The sequence below is a fragment of the Sciurus carolinensis genome, chromosome X, assembly GCF_902686445.1.
Source record: "Sciurus carolinensis chromosome X, mSciCar1.2, whole genome shotgun sequence".
In the NCBI taxonomy this organism is placed as follows: domain Eukaryota; kingdom Metazoa; phylum Chordata; class Mammalia; order Rodentia; family Sciuridae; genus Sciurus; species Sciurus carolinensis.
The window spans coordinates 53,830,751-53,845,048 of record NC_062232.1 but is presented as its reverse complement, the minus strand read 5'-3'; the positions used below and the strand labels follow the sequence as shown (position 1 = coordinate 53,845,048).

At 36.9% G+C, this 14,298-nt stretch overlaps 1 protein-coding gene across 1 annotated transcript in view; it reads left to right on the top strand.

Annotated features, from left to right (window-relative positions):
- The window catches only part of Tex11 (testis expressed 11), a gene marked incomplete at its 5' end in the record, with an annotated part of 294,023 nt that overhangs the window by 276,514 nt on the left and 3,211 nt on the right, over window positions 1–14,298 (top strand). The window contains one exon of the mRNA XM_047535242.1: window positions 144–264. Within this exon, the coding sequence (XP_047391198.1) occupies window positions 144–264 (121 nt within the window). The remainder of the gene's footprint in view (window positions 1–143; window positions 265–14,298) is intronic.

The following is a 14,298-nucleotide window of genomic DNA, read 5'->3' as shown; positions in this document are numbered from 1 at the left end:
TTGGAGGCCAGATAAAACCAAGGGAAGAACAGAAGTGTTTTGAAGCTTTTAGTCTGGGATGAGATCCAGATTTTACTTATCTTAGCCATTGAAGCCAATGATTTCTTTCCTTATGGGATGAGTTTTCTCTTTTTGATTTTCAGCAAATGTATGCACATCTTGATTAACCTTTCAGTGCCAGATGGGACATCAAGTGTGGAACTTTGTCCAATGGAAGAAGTTTGGGGCTATTTTGAAGATGTTCTGAGCCTTATTAGCCACACTGTAAGTCAAACTTCCAGCTAATATTAAACTTTCAGCTAATTTTAAAGATCTGAACAGTTTATATATTAGAAATTATATAGAATTATGTTTCTGATATGAGTTTAGGGAAAATTCACATTATAATATGGTTATGAACTACAAAATTTCCCTGGGTTTATGAAATTTAAGTAATTAAAACTACAAACTTTCTAATGTGAGTATACTATAGATTAGGTCCAAATAACAGTACAATTGGCCATCTTGAACTATTTTGTATTTTCAAAGCCTGGTAGAATTGTTACTTTCCCTGTGATGATGGTAACCTTGTGAAAAAGTTTATTATTATTTCCACCATTTCTCAGAGGCAGGTGATTAAGTGAAAGAAACAAGATATGCCTGTTGTTTAGTCCCTCTCTGCTGATTTCGTTTTCTTTTTCAGTGAAGGTTTCTTTAGTTATTTTTTTAAAAACTAACTTTATTGAGGTATAATCTACATATCATAAAATTCACCCATTGAATATGTATGAATCTGTATATTTTAGAGGTGCACAACTATCATCACAATTCAGCTTTAGAACATTTCTATTACCCCCAAAAGCTTCTTGCCCATTTTCAGTCCCTGCTTCTTTGACCCCAGGCAACTACAGAACTGCTTTTTCTCTGTCTAGATTTTCTGGACATTTCACATTTTTTTGACTGAATAATGTCCTATTGAATGGTTATACCACATTTTGTCTATCCATTTATTTATTAATAGACATTTAAAGTGTTTCCAATTTTTGGCTATTATGAATGCCACTGATATTAATTCATATACAAGTCTCTGTATAGCATATGTTTTCAATTATCTTGGGTATATATCTAGGAGTAGAATTTTTGGGGTCATGTGATAATTCTGCTTAACTTCTCAAGGAGCTGCAATCAGGGCTGGGGAGATAGCTCAGCTGGTAGAGTGTTTGCCTTGCAAGCACAAGGCCCTGGGTTCGATCCCCAGCACCACAAAAAAAAAAAAAAAAAGGAGCTGCAATCAGTTTTCCAAAGTGGTGGCACCATTTTACATTCCCACTAGCAATGTATGAAGGTTCTAATTTCCTTACATCCTCACCAGCATTGTTATTGCCCATCTTTTATTATAGCCATCCTAATGGTTGGGGAGTGGTAGCTCATTGTGGTTTGACTTATAGTTTCTTGTTGGCTAATGCTGTTGATAATTTTTTCATGTACTTATTGACCTTTGTATTTTTCTTTGGAAAAAAGTCTATTCAATTGTTTTCATGCTTTTAAAATTAGGTTGTCTTTTTATAGGATTGCAAGAGTTCTTTACATAGACTAGATACAAGTCCCTTATAGGATATATGATTTGTAAATATTTTCTCTCAGTCTTTTCATTTTGTTAATGGCATCATTTGCAAAGCAAAAGATTTGAATTTTAATGAAGTTTAACATCTATTTTTTTCTTTTATAGATAGTGGTTTGGGTCATGCTAATAAATCTTTGCCTAACCCAAGTTTGTGATGATTTTCTCTTATATGTTTTTGTTTTTATATTTTATCCTTTAAATATAGGTCTATGATCCATTTTGAGTTAATTTTGTGTATAGTGTGAGGTAAGGGTCCAAATGGGGTTTTGTTTGGTTTTGTGTAATGGGTATATTCCTCTCTTGTTGGACTTGAATTTTCTCACTTGTAAAATGGAAATAATACTACTCTCACTGTCCCACACTAGAGATGTAAGGATCAATGGAAATACTATATGCGTTGTAAACTTTAACTTGATATGTAAGGTGGTACTGTTATTATAAGGGAGCTATAAAGCATTAAGAAGGTTATATTGAAGTCATATAGTCATTATTTGTATCCATGTTAATATCTAAGGATACTGAGTGATCTGGGCTCAACTGTTTCTTCATATACAAAATAAATACCTGCAAATCACAACAGATGGTGGAATAGTATAGTATGTTGATAACCTGGTACAAATTTGCACTGACTAAAGAAGCCTAAAATTCTCCTGGAACTATGTAATTATGGTCTGTGAATTTAAGGTTTTTTTTAAACTTCACTATTGAAATTTTGGGGAGTTTTTTGTTTGTTTGTTTTACTGTCTTTTGGAAAGAAGAGAAAATTCCATTGCTAAGCTATGAATTTCATTTGGACCTTCAAGGGTGTTTTCCATAGTAATGAATAAAAATTAAAATTAGATTGTACTGTAACTCCACATTGATTAATTTCCATAGTCTCTATGTGAGGCCAAAACTTCTCTAAACATTCTGGTTTTGCTGTTTTCTTCTGTCTTATTACAGTTGCAAGTTCTCTGACTCAGGTTGGCTAAGCTTACTGTTTTTCTATTTTTCTGATGAGTTCCCCATCTATTATTGTTCATCCCTTGAAACATCACTGGGTAGTTAGCTTTTTAATAGAAATTAATTTAATAACCCTCTTGGCTCTTTCCCTTGTGTATGTTGCTTTCTCCTGTATGATTGAATGTGCTATGAATCTCCTTTGTTTAAATGCTGGGGAGAAAATTCTGCTTTTGTTTAGTTGACTTTTTAAATGAGTAGCCACTCATTAATTATTTATTGAGCAGATAACCATTATCAAGTGCCTCCATACACTGGTAGAATACCTTTTACACAAACATAAATCCTCCTGTCTCACAGCATCATGCATTACAGTTATAAAGCACTCTTATATCCATTATCTCATATAACCCCCACAGCAATTCTATAAAGTAGATAGTGCTGCTATTATCCTTAACTTAATAATGAGGAAAATTTTAAGATTCATAAAAATCAAAAAATCAATTTGACTAAGGTCATTTATGGCAAATGTACAAGAGTCAGGAATAGAACCCAGAACTTCTGACCTCATGTCTTAGATTGAACAGCTCTAACAAAATACCATAGACTGTATGACTTATAAATGAAAGAAATTTACTTATCCCAACTCTGGAGGCTAGAAAGTCCAAGCTAAAGGCACTGGTTTTGTCTCCAGTAAAAGCCTGCTTCCTCAAGATGGACCAAATTCTCATTAAAACCTCACCTTGCAGGAAGGGTAAGGGACCACTCTGGGATCTAATAGACAAGGGCACTAATCCTAATGAATGATGGTGCACCCTTCACTATCTAATCACCTTTCATTAGTGGCTCAACCTACTAATACCATGTCCTTGAGGCTTAGAATTTTAACATATGAATTAGGGGAATATAAATATCCAGCCCATTGCTCCTCAGTTATAGGGCTTTTTCCGATAGAACACATGCCTTTACCAGTTCTTGCTAGGAAATTTTATTTCAAAGGAGAGACTCAGATTGATATTGAGAAGCTAGTGCCAATGAAAAAACTTGGGGTTGGGTCACACACACTTAATCATGCAGTCCTATATACTCTTTAGTAGGTTCATATTCTAGACTATTTTTAAAAGGTAGTAGATTGTTTAGGTTTTTAAATTAAAATTTTATTCTGAAATAATTATAGATTCACATGCACTTGTAAGAAATAACAGAGGTTATGTGTACTCTTTTTTTGTACCTTTATTTATTTTTATGTGTTGCTTTATTTATTTTTATGTGTTGCTGATGATCCGACCCAGTGCCTCGCACATGCTAGGCAAGTGTGCTCTACCACTGAGCTACAACTGCAGCTCCAGGTTCTGTGTACTCTTTACCCAGCTTTCCCCAGTGGTAACATCTTAACAAAACTATATAGCACAATATCACAATAAGGGTGTCAGCATTATTACAGTCAAGACAGATCATTTCCATCACCACATTGATTCTTTATATTGCCTTGTTATAGCCGCTCCCCAATCCCAGCCTTTCCTTAAACCCTGGCAAACACTAATCTATTAAGAGTTTCTATAATCATGTCATTTCTTGAATGTTATATAAATAGAATCATAAAGTATATCTTGAGATTTGGAATAGTATAATACAAAACCTTTTGAGATTGGCTTTTTCCACTCAGCATAATTCTCTAAAGACTCTTCAAACTGGTATGTGTCACAAAAGACAAATACTGTATGATTCCACTTATGTGAAGTACTGAGTGGTTAAATTCATGGAGATGGAAAATAGAGTGGTGGTTGCTAGGGACTGAGAAGGGGTATTTTTTAATAAGTACAGATTGCAAGATTCTGGTTTGATGGATGGATGGATGGATGGATGGATGGATGGATGGATGGATGGTAATGATAGCCACATAACAGTGTGATTGCAAACTGTACACTTAAAAATGATTTAAGCCAGACTCTGTGGCATACACCTGTAATCCCAGCAGCTTGGGAGGCTCAGGCAAGAGAATTCAAGTTCAAAGACAGCCTCAGCAACTTAGCAAGGTCCTAAAGCAATTCAGTGAGACCCTGTCTCTAAATAAAATACAAAATAGGACTGGGGCTGCGCCTCAGTGGTTAAGCACCAGTGGGTTCAATCCCTGGTACCAAAAAAATAAAGAAACAAGATTTAACCTGGGTGTGGTGGCACACACCTGCAATCACAATGATTCAGGAGGCTGAGACAGGAGGATTGCAAGTTCAAAGCCAGTCTCAGCAACTTAGTGAGGCCCTAAGCAACTTAGGGAGACCCTGTCTCAAAATAAAAATAAAAGACCTGGGGATGTAGCTCAGTGGTAGAGTACCCCTGGGTTCAATTCCTGGTACCCCAAAAATAGTTTAAGATAATAAATATTATGTTATATGTATTTTACCATTTATAGAAGTCATGGGATGACTGGGGTTGTAACTCAGTAGTAGAGCACTTGCCTAGCACATGTGAGGCACTGGGTTCAATCCTCAGTACCACATAAAAAACAAATAAATAAAGTTACTTTAAAAAGAAGTATAAAACTATAGAAAATGTCAAGGGAAAAAAACTTTGTCAGATACTGTAACATTTCTTTATTCTCAGTTTTGTTATTAATTGGTTGTCTTTTTAATTCAATTTGAGATCTTCCCAGTTCTTAGTGTAATGAGTAATGTTTTATTGAGACCTAGGCATTTTCTTGTTATAGTACATGCCCCTGGATGTCATTTAAATCTTCTCTTTCATCCAAGTCTTACCTCCTCCAAGCCTCACATCTCCCTGAGGCTAGAACTGAGGCTTATGCAAAGGCATCTTTGATTCAGAGTTTGTGTTTCTTCTAGATTTGTATGGTTTCCTTATTGCTCTTTGGCTCTTCCTTCACCAGTTTTTCCTGTGCATCCTCATCAAATGTATCTCCCCAAAACACAACTCCATATTTCCCTGATCTTGAGGCTATCCTTAACTTCATCCAACACAAAAAACAAGACAGGGATTTTCCAGACAGTAGTTAATATTCTCTTAATCATCAGCCTTCATCTCCTCCTCTCCCTGCTTCCTCTCAGATCGAAGCAGGATCTTCCCTCAAGAAAACATGTCCCTCACTACCACTCCTTTTTTTCTCAGCAGAAGAGACTCAATTACCTGGACCTTTGCTCCTAGTATCACTTTGTAATATTTATATACCACCTTCCTGCCACTTCTCTCTTCACTTTAAATCTGTCTTCTGTCTCTTAATTACCAGTGTTGTCATGAACTGGAACATCATGGGCACATTTTTTCCCTTCCTTGGTAATTTCATCATTATTTATTATTCTGACTTTGGCATCCATCTTAGCAATTCTTACACCTGACATTTTCTTTCCTTCCTTCCTTCCTTCCTTCCTTCCTTCCTTCCTTCCTTCCTTCCTTTCTTTCTTCCTTCCTTCCTTTCTTTCTTTCTTTCTTTCTTTCTTTCTTTCTTTCTTTCTTTCTTCCTTTCTTCCTTCCTTCCTTCCTTTCTTTCTTTCTTTCTTTCTTTCTTTCTTTCTTTCTTTCTTTCTTTCTTTCTTCCTTCCTTCCTTCCTTCCTTCCTTCCTTCCTTCCTTCCTTTCTTCCTTCCTTCCTTCCTTTCTTCCTTCCTTCCTTTCTTCCTTTCTTCCTTCCTTCCTTCCTTCCGTCCCTCCCTCCCTCTCTCTCTCTCTCTCTCTCTCTCTCTCTCTCTCTCTCTCTCTTTCTTTCTTTCTTTCTTTCTTTCTTTCTTTCACCAGGAATTGAACCCAGGGGCACTTAACCATTGAGCCACATCCCCAGCCCTTTTATTTATTTATTTTTTTTTTTATTTTGAGGCATGGTATCACTGAGTTGCTTAGGGCCTTGCTAAGTTGCTGAGGCTGGCTTTGAACTCGCAATACACCTGCCTCAGCCTCCTAAGCTGCTGGGTTTACAGGCATGTGCCACTACACCTGGCTCCACCTTCATTTTTACATCAGAGTTTTTCTGCTGACCATACTTTCCCACATGTATTATCTTTTCTTATTTGGATCTCAAATAACTCTTCTCACTCTCTTACAATCCAGTCTAATCACATTTCTCTCTCTCTCTCTCTCTCTCTCTCTCTCTCTCTCTCTCTCTCTCTGTCTTTCTTTCCCCCCTCCTGTCTCTTTTAATTATATCTGATCTTCCTTTGTTTTTTTCAAATCTGGTGACTCAGCACCTTCAGTTCTTCTGCCCCTGGTCTTGAACAGCACAATCACCAAAGAAGAAAAGCACAGAACCATCCATATCTATCCCAGTACATATTCATGCTACTAAACTTTCAATGGATTCTCATTGCTCTTCCAAAATACTTGTTTTCCTTGCTGGGCTTGGTGTCTCACATTTGTAATCCCAGTGGCTTGGGAGGCTGAAGCAGGAGAATCCAAGTTCGAACACTAACCTCAGCAACTTAGTGAGGTCCTGAGCAACTTGGTGAGATTCTGTCTCAAAATAAAATATAAAGGGTTAGGGATATGACTTAGTGGTTAAGCACCCCTGGGTTCAATCCCCAGTATGGAAAAAAAAGAAAAAACAAAAAACCTTGCATTCCAGTCAACTTTTTGGAAAACTCAAGTAACTGATTCAAACCTTTTCTATCCTCATAAAAATTTTATACTTTACTCATTTCCCATTAGATGTTCTCATCATATCTTTCTGTGTTGGTGTGTGTAGTTCTGGGGATGGAACCCAGGGCCTCATACATCTAGACAAGCACTCTACCACTGAGCTACATCCCCAACCTTTTTTATTTTATTTCAAGACAGGGTCTTGTTAAGTTGCCCAGGCTGGCCTCAAACCAGCAATCTTCCTGCCTCAACCTCTTGAATAACTGGTATTACAGGTGTGTGCCACTATACCCAGCATCTTTTAATTTAGAAGATCAAGGACATAAAGTATAAGATCCCTCATTAACCAATATTTCAATGATAACTTCTGCCCCTGTACCTATCCACTCACCTGTCTTCTTTTCCAAAAATATATTTTCTGAATCTTGTTCTGTCAATTCAGTCCTCTTCTAAGTGCTGTACTACTTTGCTGTCTCTCCATCATTTTCAGTCTTTATCTTTCAACAGATCTTTTCTACTTTCAAAAAGGCATTAGTCCCTAATATTATGTAAAACTATAATACATTAATAAAAATTTAAAAAGGAATAGGTCTCAAACAATGGAAATATATCCACAATCTTGGAAAGGAAGCCTCTTCAATATTAGATTCAGTTTCCTTAAATTCAGTGCTATCAATTCAATCAAGATAAAATTCTCAATGGGATTTTTTTGAATGAAACTTTATGAAGTGATTCTAAAATTTTCTGAAAAAATGAGCTATAAAAACCAATAAATTTTTGCTTGGTTTGGTGGTACACATCCTATTAAATATGTGTTTATAAAGTGATATTAACATGTAATATTAGTACAAAAAATTCACAAATAGATTAGTAAAAGAAGATAGTGCTCAGGAGAATATCAACTAGCTATGACAAATTAGTATGCAATATTAAATCACTGAAGTAAGAATGGCCTATTTTTTATTTTTTATTGTTTATTTAATTTTTTTATTTTTTGGTACTAGGGTTTGATCCTAGAGGCACTTAACCACTGAGCCACATCCCAGCCCCTTTTTTACTTTTTATTTTGAGACACAGTCTTGCTAAGTTGCCTAGAGCTTCACTAAATTGCTGAGGCTGACTTTGAACTTGTGATTCTCCTGCCTTAGCCTCCTAAGCCACAGTGATTACAGGTGTGCACCACTGCACCTAGCTAGGAAAACATTTTTTTAAATCATGGGGTAAAGAGGATTCACTGAGAAAAAGTACCCAAAAAAAGATTCATTTACGTAAATTAATAAATTACTCAAGCTGCCACAAAAAGTTTTAAAACAAGCCACAGACTTGGATAAAATATCCATAACATTTAAATTAAAAATCACCTTAGAGCCAGGCATGGTGGCACATACCCGTAATTCCAACTACTCAGGAGTCTGCAGCAGGAGGATCATGAATTTGAAGCCAGACTGGGCAACCTAGCAAGACCCTGTCTCAAAATATTTTTTAAAAGGGCTGGGAATGTAGAACAGTGATAGACTACTTGTCTAACATACTCAAGGCTCTGGGATGGATCCCTAGCACCACAAAAAAAAATAAAAGAAAATCACATTACGAAGGCTAAATTCCTGGAAAGTCTAGCCAAAAAGAACTTGAGGATTCCTTTCCTCCACCCTTCTTCCACTCATAGGGCAGAATACCTACCCCAGGCAAGTCAGATTAAGCATATTTTGGCTGTGGTTGCACTTGCGTCAGCTCACACATAGGGAAAAGTTTCCACACCCAGAGAGATAAACCTAGAAGATCAACTACTACCCTACCTAGTACCCTGCTTTTAATGTAGGGATGCCAGTCAGAAAAAAAGAGTTTACTCCCCAACCCCATGAAGCTTTGGAGCAGCAGCTCAGAGATTTCTCCCAAGGGGAAAGTCAGTCCATAGGAACAGAAAACTAATTTTTCCCCCAAAGGATCTGATTTTACTTGAAATAGTGTGGAGAGGTTCAAGCCAAAGGGTGCTCTTGAAACCAATGATTATTTCGGTGGTAAGCAGTGAGAGAAAGACATTGGCTGTATTTGAACAAGAAGCTAACTCAGAGAAAATCATGGAAAGAGCTAAAAAGTGCCCTACAGGGGTCAGAACAAACCACAAAAACTTGACTCAAAAACTATAAATATAATGCACCAACTAAAAAATTAATACACACACAAGGGAAAAAAAAAACTACTCCTTGAAAGTGACCTGAATCTCAATGGATCAGTGTGGAATAATTTATGCCCTAGGGGTTTGTTGAAAACAAATAGTGCAAGGCTTGGTGCAATTAGTGGAACCTAACAGCTAGTGTGCTACCAGCAGAGGCAGATAGTTTAACAGAGACATCATAAAAAGAGATAGTCCCAGCTCCTTGGGAGGCTGAGGCAGGAGGATTACAAATCCAAGGCCAACCTCAGAAACTTAACCAGAGTCTTATCTCAAAGTTTTTTTAAAAAGGGCTGGGCATGTAACTCAGTGGTAGAGAGCTCTCTGGATTCAATCCCCAAGACCCCCCCACACACAAAGAGCATATATGATCCTTACCTGAGGATATACATATAAATCAATGAGATAGAATAAAGAATGCAGAAACGCTCAAATTTATTTATTTTTTACTATTTTCTTTTAAAATTTTTTTTAGTTGTAGATGGACATAATAACTTTATTTTTTAAGTAGTGCCGAGGATCAAACCCAGTGCCTCACACATGCTAGGCAAGTGCTCTACTACTGAGTCACAACCCCAGCCCTTAAATTTATTGTCAGTTAATGTGTGTGCATGTATGTGTGTAGTACTAGGGATTGAACCCAGGACCTTGTGTGTGCTAGGCAAATGTGCTAAAACTGAGTTACACTCCTGTCTTTTTAATACTTTGAGATAAGGTCTTGATCAGTTGCTCAGGCTAGCCTCAAACAAGACCCTCCTGCCTCAGCTTCATGAGTAACTGGGATTACAGGTGTATACCACCACACTCAGTGGCAGTCAGTTGATTTTTTAAATATCTTTAGCTCTAGATGGACACAATACCTTTATTTATTATTTGTTTGTTTGCTTGTTTATTTATATGTGGTGCTGGGATCAAACCCAGTGCCTCACACATGCTAGGCAAGTGCTCTGCCACTGAGCTACAACCCTGGCCCCAGTCAGTTGATTTTTTATTTTAGTCAGTTGATTTTTTTATTTTTTTCCCCTGGGGGAAATAGTTGTTTTAATAAATAGTGCTCAGACAAGTTGATAACCACATGGAAAAGAAGGAAATTTGAACCCTGACTTCATACCATATACAAGAGTAAATCAAAGGCCTAAATGTAAGAGCTAGAATCATTAAACTCTTAGAAAGAAGCATAATCTTAAATCTTCTATGATCTTGGATTAGGCAATTCTTTCTTAGGTATGGCACCATGAGCACAAGCAATAAAAACATAGATCAATTAGATTTCAGCAAAATTAAAACATATTTTTCTGTAAAGGACACCATTGAGGAGGTAAAAGGACAGCTCAAAGAATGGGAGTAAATCTTGGAACTCATATGGGTAGTAAGAGTTTTTTTATTGGAATATATAAAGAACTCTGATGGACTGGGATGGGCTCAATGGTACGTGCTTGTCTAAGTATGTGCAAGGCCCTGGGTTCCATGCCTAGTACCACATTCTGACAACTCTGAAAGACAACTAATTGTTTTTAGTGGGCAAATGATTTGAATTGACATTTCTCCAAAGAAAGTATTCAAATGGCCAATAAGCATATAAGATATCATTGTGTTTTGATTTGTGTATCTCTGATAGCAAATGATATTGAACATGAACTACCCTAACACCCAGTAAGATATAAGCTATAATTTAAAAGATAGTAAAAAAGTGTTGATAAGAAATTGGTACCCTTACACAGTGTCTGTGTGATTGTAAAATGGTTCAGATGCTTTGAAAAAAAGCCTGATGGTTCTTCAGAAGGGTATACATAGTTACCAGGTAGCCTCCAAATTCCACTTCAAACCAGATAAAGTGGTACACACCTATAATCCCAGCTGCTTCAGAGGCTGAGGCAGGAGCATCACAAGTTCAAAATCAGCTGGGCAATTTAGAGGGACCTGTCTCAAAATAAAAAGGCTATGGGTATAGCTCAGAGGGAGAGCACTTAACTAGCATGCATGAGGCTCTGGGTTTCATCCCCAGTACCAGCAAAACAATAAAAAAGAAAGAAGCGGCTGGGGAGATAGCTCAGTTGGTAGAGTGCTTGCCTTGCAAGCACAAGGCCCTGGGTTCAATCCCCAGCACCACAAAAAAAAAAAAAAAAAAAGAAAAAAATTTCACTCTCAGTTATATACCCAAGAGAAATGAAAACATACGTACAAATACTCATATACAAATATTTATAGCAGATGTGCTCATATGACCAAAAATGGAAACAACTTAAATGTCTAACCACCAATGAATGGATAAACAAAATGTGGTATTTCTATACAACAGTATATCCTTTCACTATAAAAAGGATTGAACTTCAGACATACACTATAACATGGATAAACCTTAAAACTTTATTGCTGAGATGGGGATGTAGCTCAGTAGCAGAAAACTTGCCTAGCATGCATGAGGCCCTGGATCCAATCCTTGGCTGTGAGAAAAAAAAAAAAAAAAATATATATATATATATATATATATATATGCTAAGTGAACGATGCCTGTCAAAGGGACCACATACTGTCTGACTTGATTTATCCTAAATTTTCAGAATAGACTGATACATGAGACAAAAATTATATTAGTGGTTTCCCTGGGTTTGGGGAATGGATTGTGTTGGGGGGAAATGAGGAGTTAATGGGAACAAAAATTTCCTTTGGGAGTGATGAAAATATTCTAAAATTGATTGTAGTCATGGTAGCAGAACTCCTTAAATATACTGATAATTGAACTATATGCTTTAAGTAGGTAAATGTATGGTATGTAAATTTTATCTCAGCAAATTTGATATATACAATATTCACTTTGGGGAATCTATGGAGAGCCTCAAAAGATGGGCATTTGTGCTCTAGAATATCTACAATTCAGTTAGAGATTTGCATGACTGCCATATGTAAAGTTGTTGAGGACAGAGATAACTGATTTCAAATATGAGCCTCCAAAAACAATCAGAGCAAATTCACTGATATGAATTTGTATTTTGCACTGGCAATTCCATGTTGCTTTGAGGTGAGTAACTGCAGGGAGGCATCTCTTTATGAGGATTAACAATTTTCTTGAACAATGCAAGATATGAGGGCAGCTAATGCAAATTAAAATAAAACCCCAGCAGTCCCTAAGTCATTGAATGGCACTATAATTCCTCCACTTGCCAAAGCCAGACATCTAGAAGTCATCCTCATGCCTCTTTTACTCCCATTTCTAATTTGTCACCAAGAGCTGTCAATTCTGTCTTCTGTAAATATCTCTTCAGTTCATCTACTTCTTCCCATCTTCTAACATCTACAACCTACTCCAAGTTATCTTGTTTCAGCTACTCCAGGAATCTGTTGTTTGGTCTCATATCTACTCTTACTTGCTTCTAAACCTTTCTTCACCCAGAAAACAGGGTGATCTTTTAAATTTTCAAATTTTAAATTTTGTGTGACCTTACTTTATCCCTTTTAGTCGTTCCCCATTGCTCTCAAAACAAAGACCAAAGTCCTAAAGGCAGCCTACAAGGTCCTGCACACCTGTCTGTCCTCATCTTTCCCTCATTCTGCACTGTTAACCACACTTCACAAGGCAAATAACTACCACCTTATAGACAAATGTGATGGACCCTTTATGCTGGTCTTCATTATTGACCACTGCCTCCTTATCACAACTCTTGTGTTCCCTTGTCCTTCATTTTCTCACCACTTCTCTGAGTTGTTGTTTCCCTTTTCCTATCCAACTATGAATACTTCCAATATTGTGTATTCTCTTCTCTCTATTCCATATTCCATCCTTTAAGTGAATTGATTTGCTTTATTACCTGAATCTATGTACATGCCTACATGGTGTGAGTAGGATAGAGATATATGAGATTATGTGAAATGTCCAGAATAGGCAAATCCATATAGACAGAAAGTAGATCAGTGGTAGCCAGGGGCTGGAGGAGGGAGGAATGGGGAATGACTGCTAATGAGTCATTACCTCAAGCCCAATATATTGAAAATAGAACTTATTATCTTGATCCTTTATATCTAGAAACATTTCCTTCCAGTGTTTTATTTTTAATTTTACCAGTGTTCTCTCAAAATTTGTACTTTAGAGCCATTTTCAATTGACCTAGCTTTTATTTCCCTATATCAAATCAGTTACCAAGTTCTACTGATTCACTCTTTGGAATGTTTCTTAACATCTTTTCATTGTCACTACTTTATTTTGACCCTCGTCACTTCATTCTTAGATTCTTACAAGTCCCTTTAAACAAATCTTGGACTGGGGGTAGCTTAGTGTTAAAATGCTTGCTGACATTTGGAAAGCCCTGAATTAGACCCCCAGCACCACAAAAAAGAAGCAAGCAAGCAAATACACACACTCAAGTCTTCCTGTCTGTGTTTTTCCACACTTCATTCTTTTCTAAACACCACTGCCATCTCCATCTTATTAAAACTACAGTTTCATTATATCACTTTCTTCCCCAAAAATCCAAACCCTGTGGCTTATAATGCAAAGCCTCTTACACTCCACCTCTCGGGATATTAGTCCCAATTACCCCAGATTTAAAAAGTAACATAGGCTGGATGCAGTGGCACATGCCTGTAATCCCTGCGTCTTGGGAGGCTGAGGCAGGAGGATTGTGAGTTCAAAGCCAGCCTTGGCAACTTAGCAAGACCCTAAGCAACTCAGTGAGACCCTGTCTCTAAATAAAATTAAAAAATAAAAAGGCTGGGAATGTTGCACAGTGGTCAAGCACCCCTGGGTTCTATCCCTGGTACCAAAACCAAAAAATTACATGGTTTCTTTACTGTAAAACATCCTTAAATGTTCAATGAATTAATATGCATTATAATGTTTCAAGAGGGTGATATATAGAATGCAGCATTTCCAAAACTTATTTGACTAAGAACCCTATATTCATAGACCATCTGTTAACATTTCTCATGACACTAGTGTTCTGAGGAAGAGCATGTAGGTAATGCTTAAGAAGCCCATCCTACACTTGAGTCTCCTTTCCCATTAATTA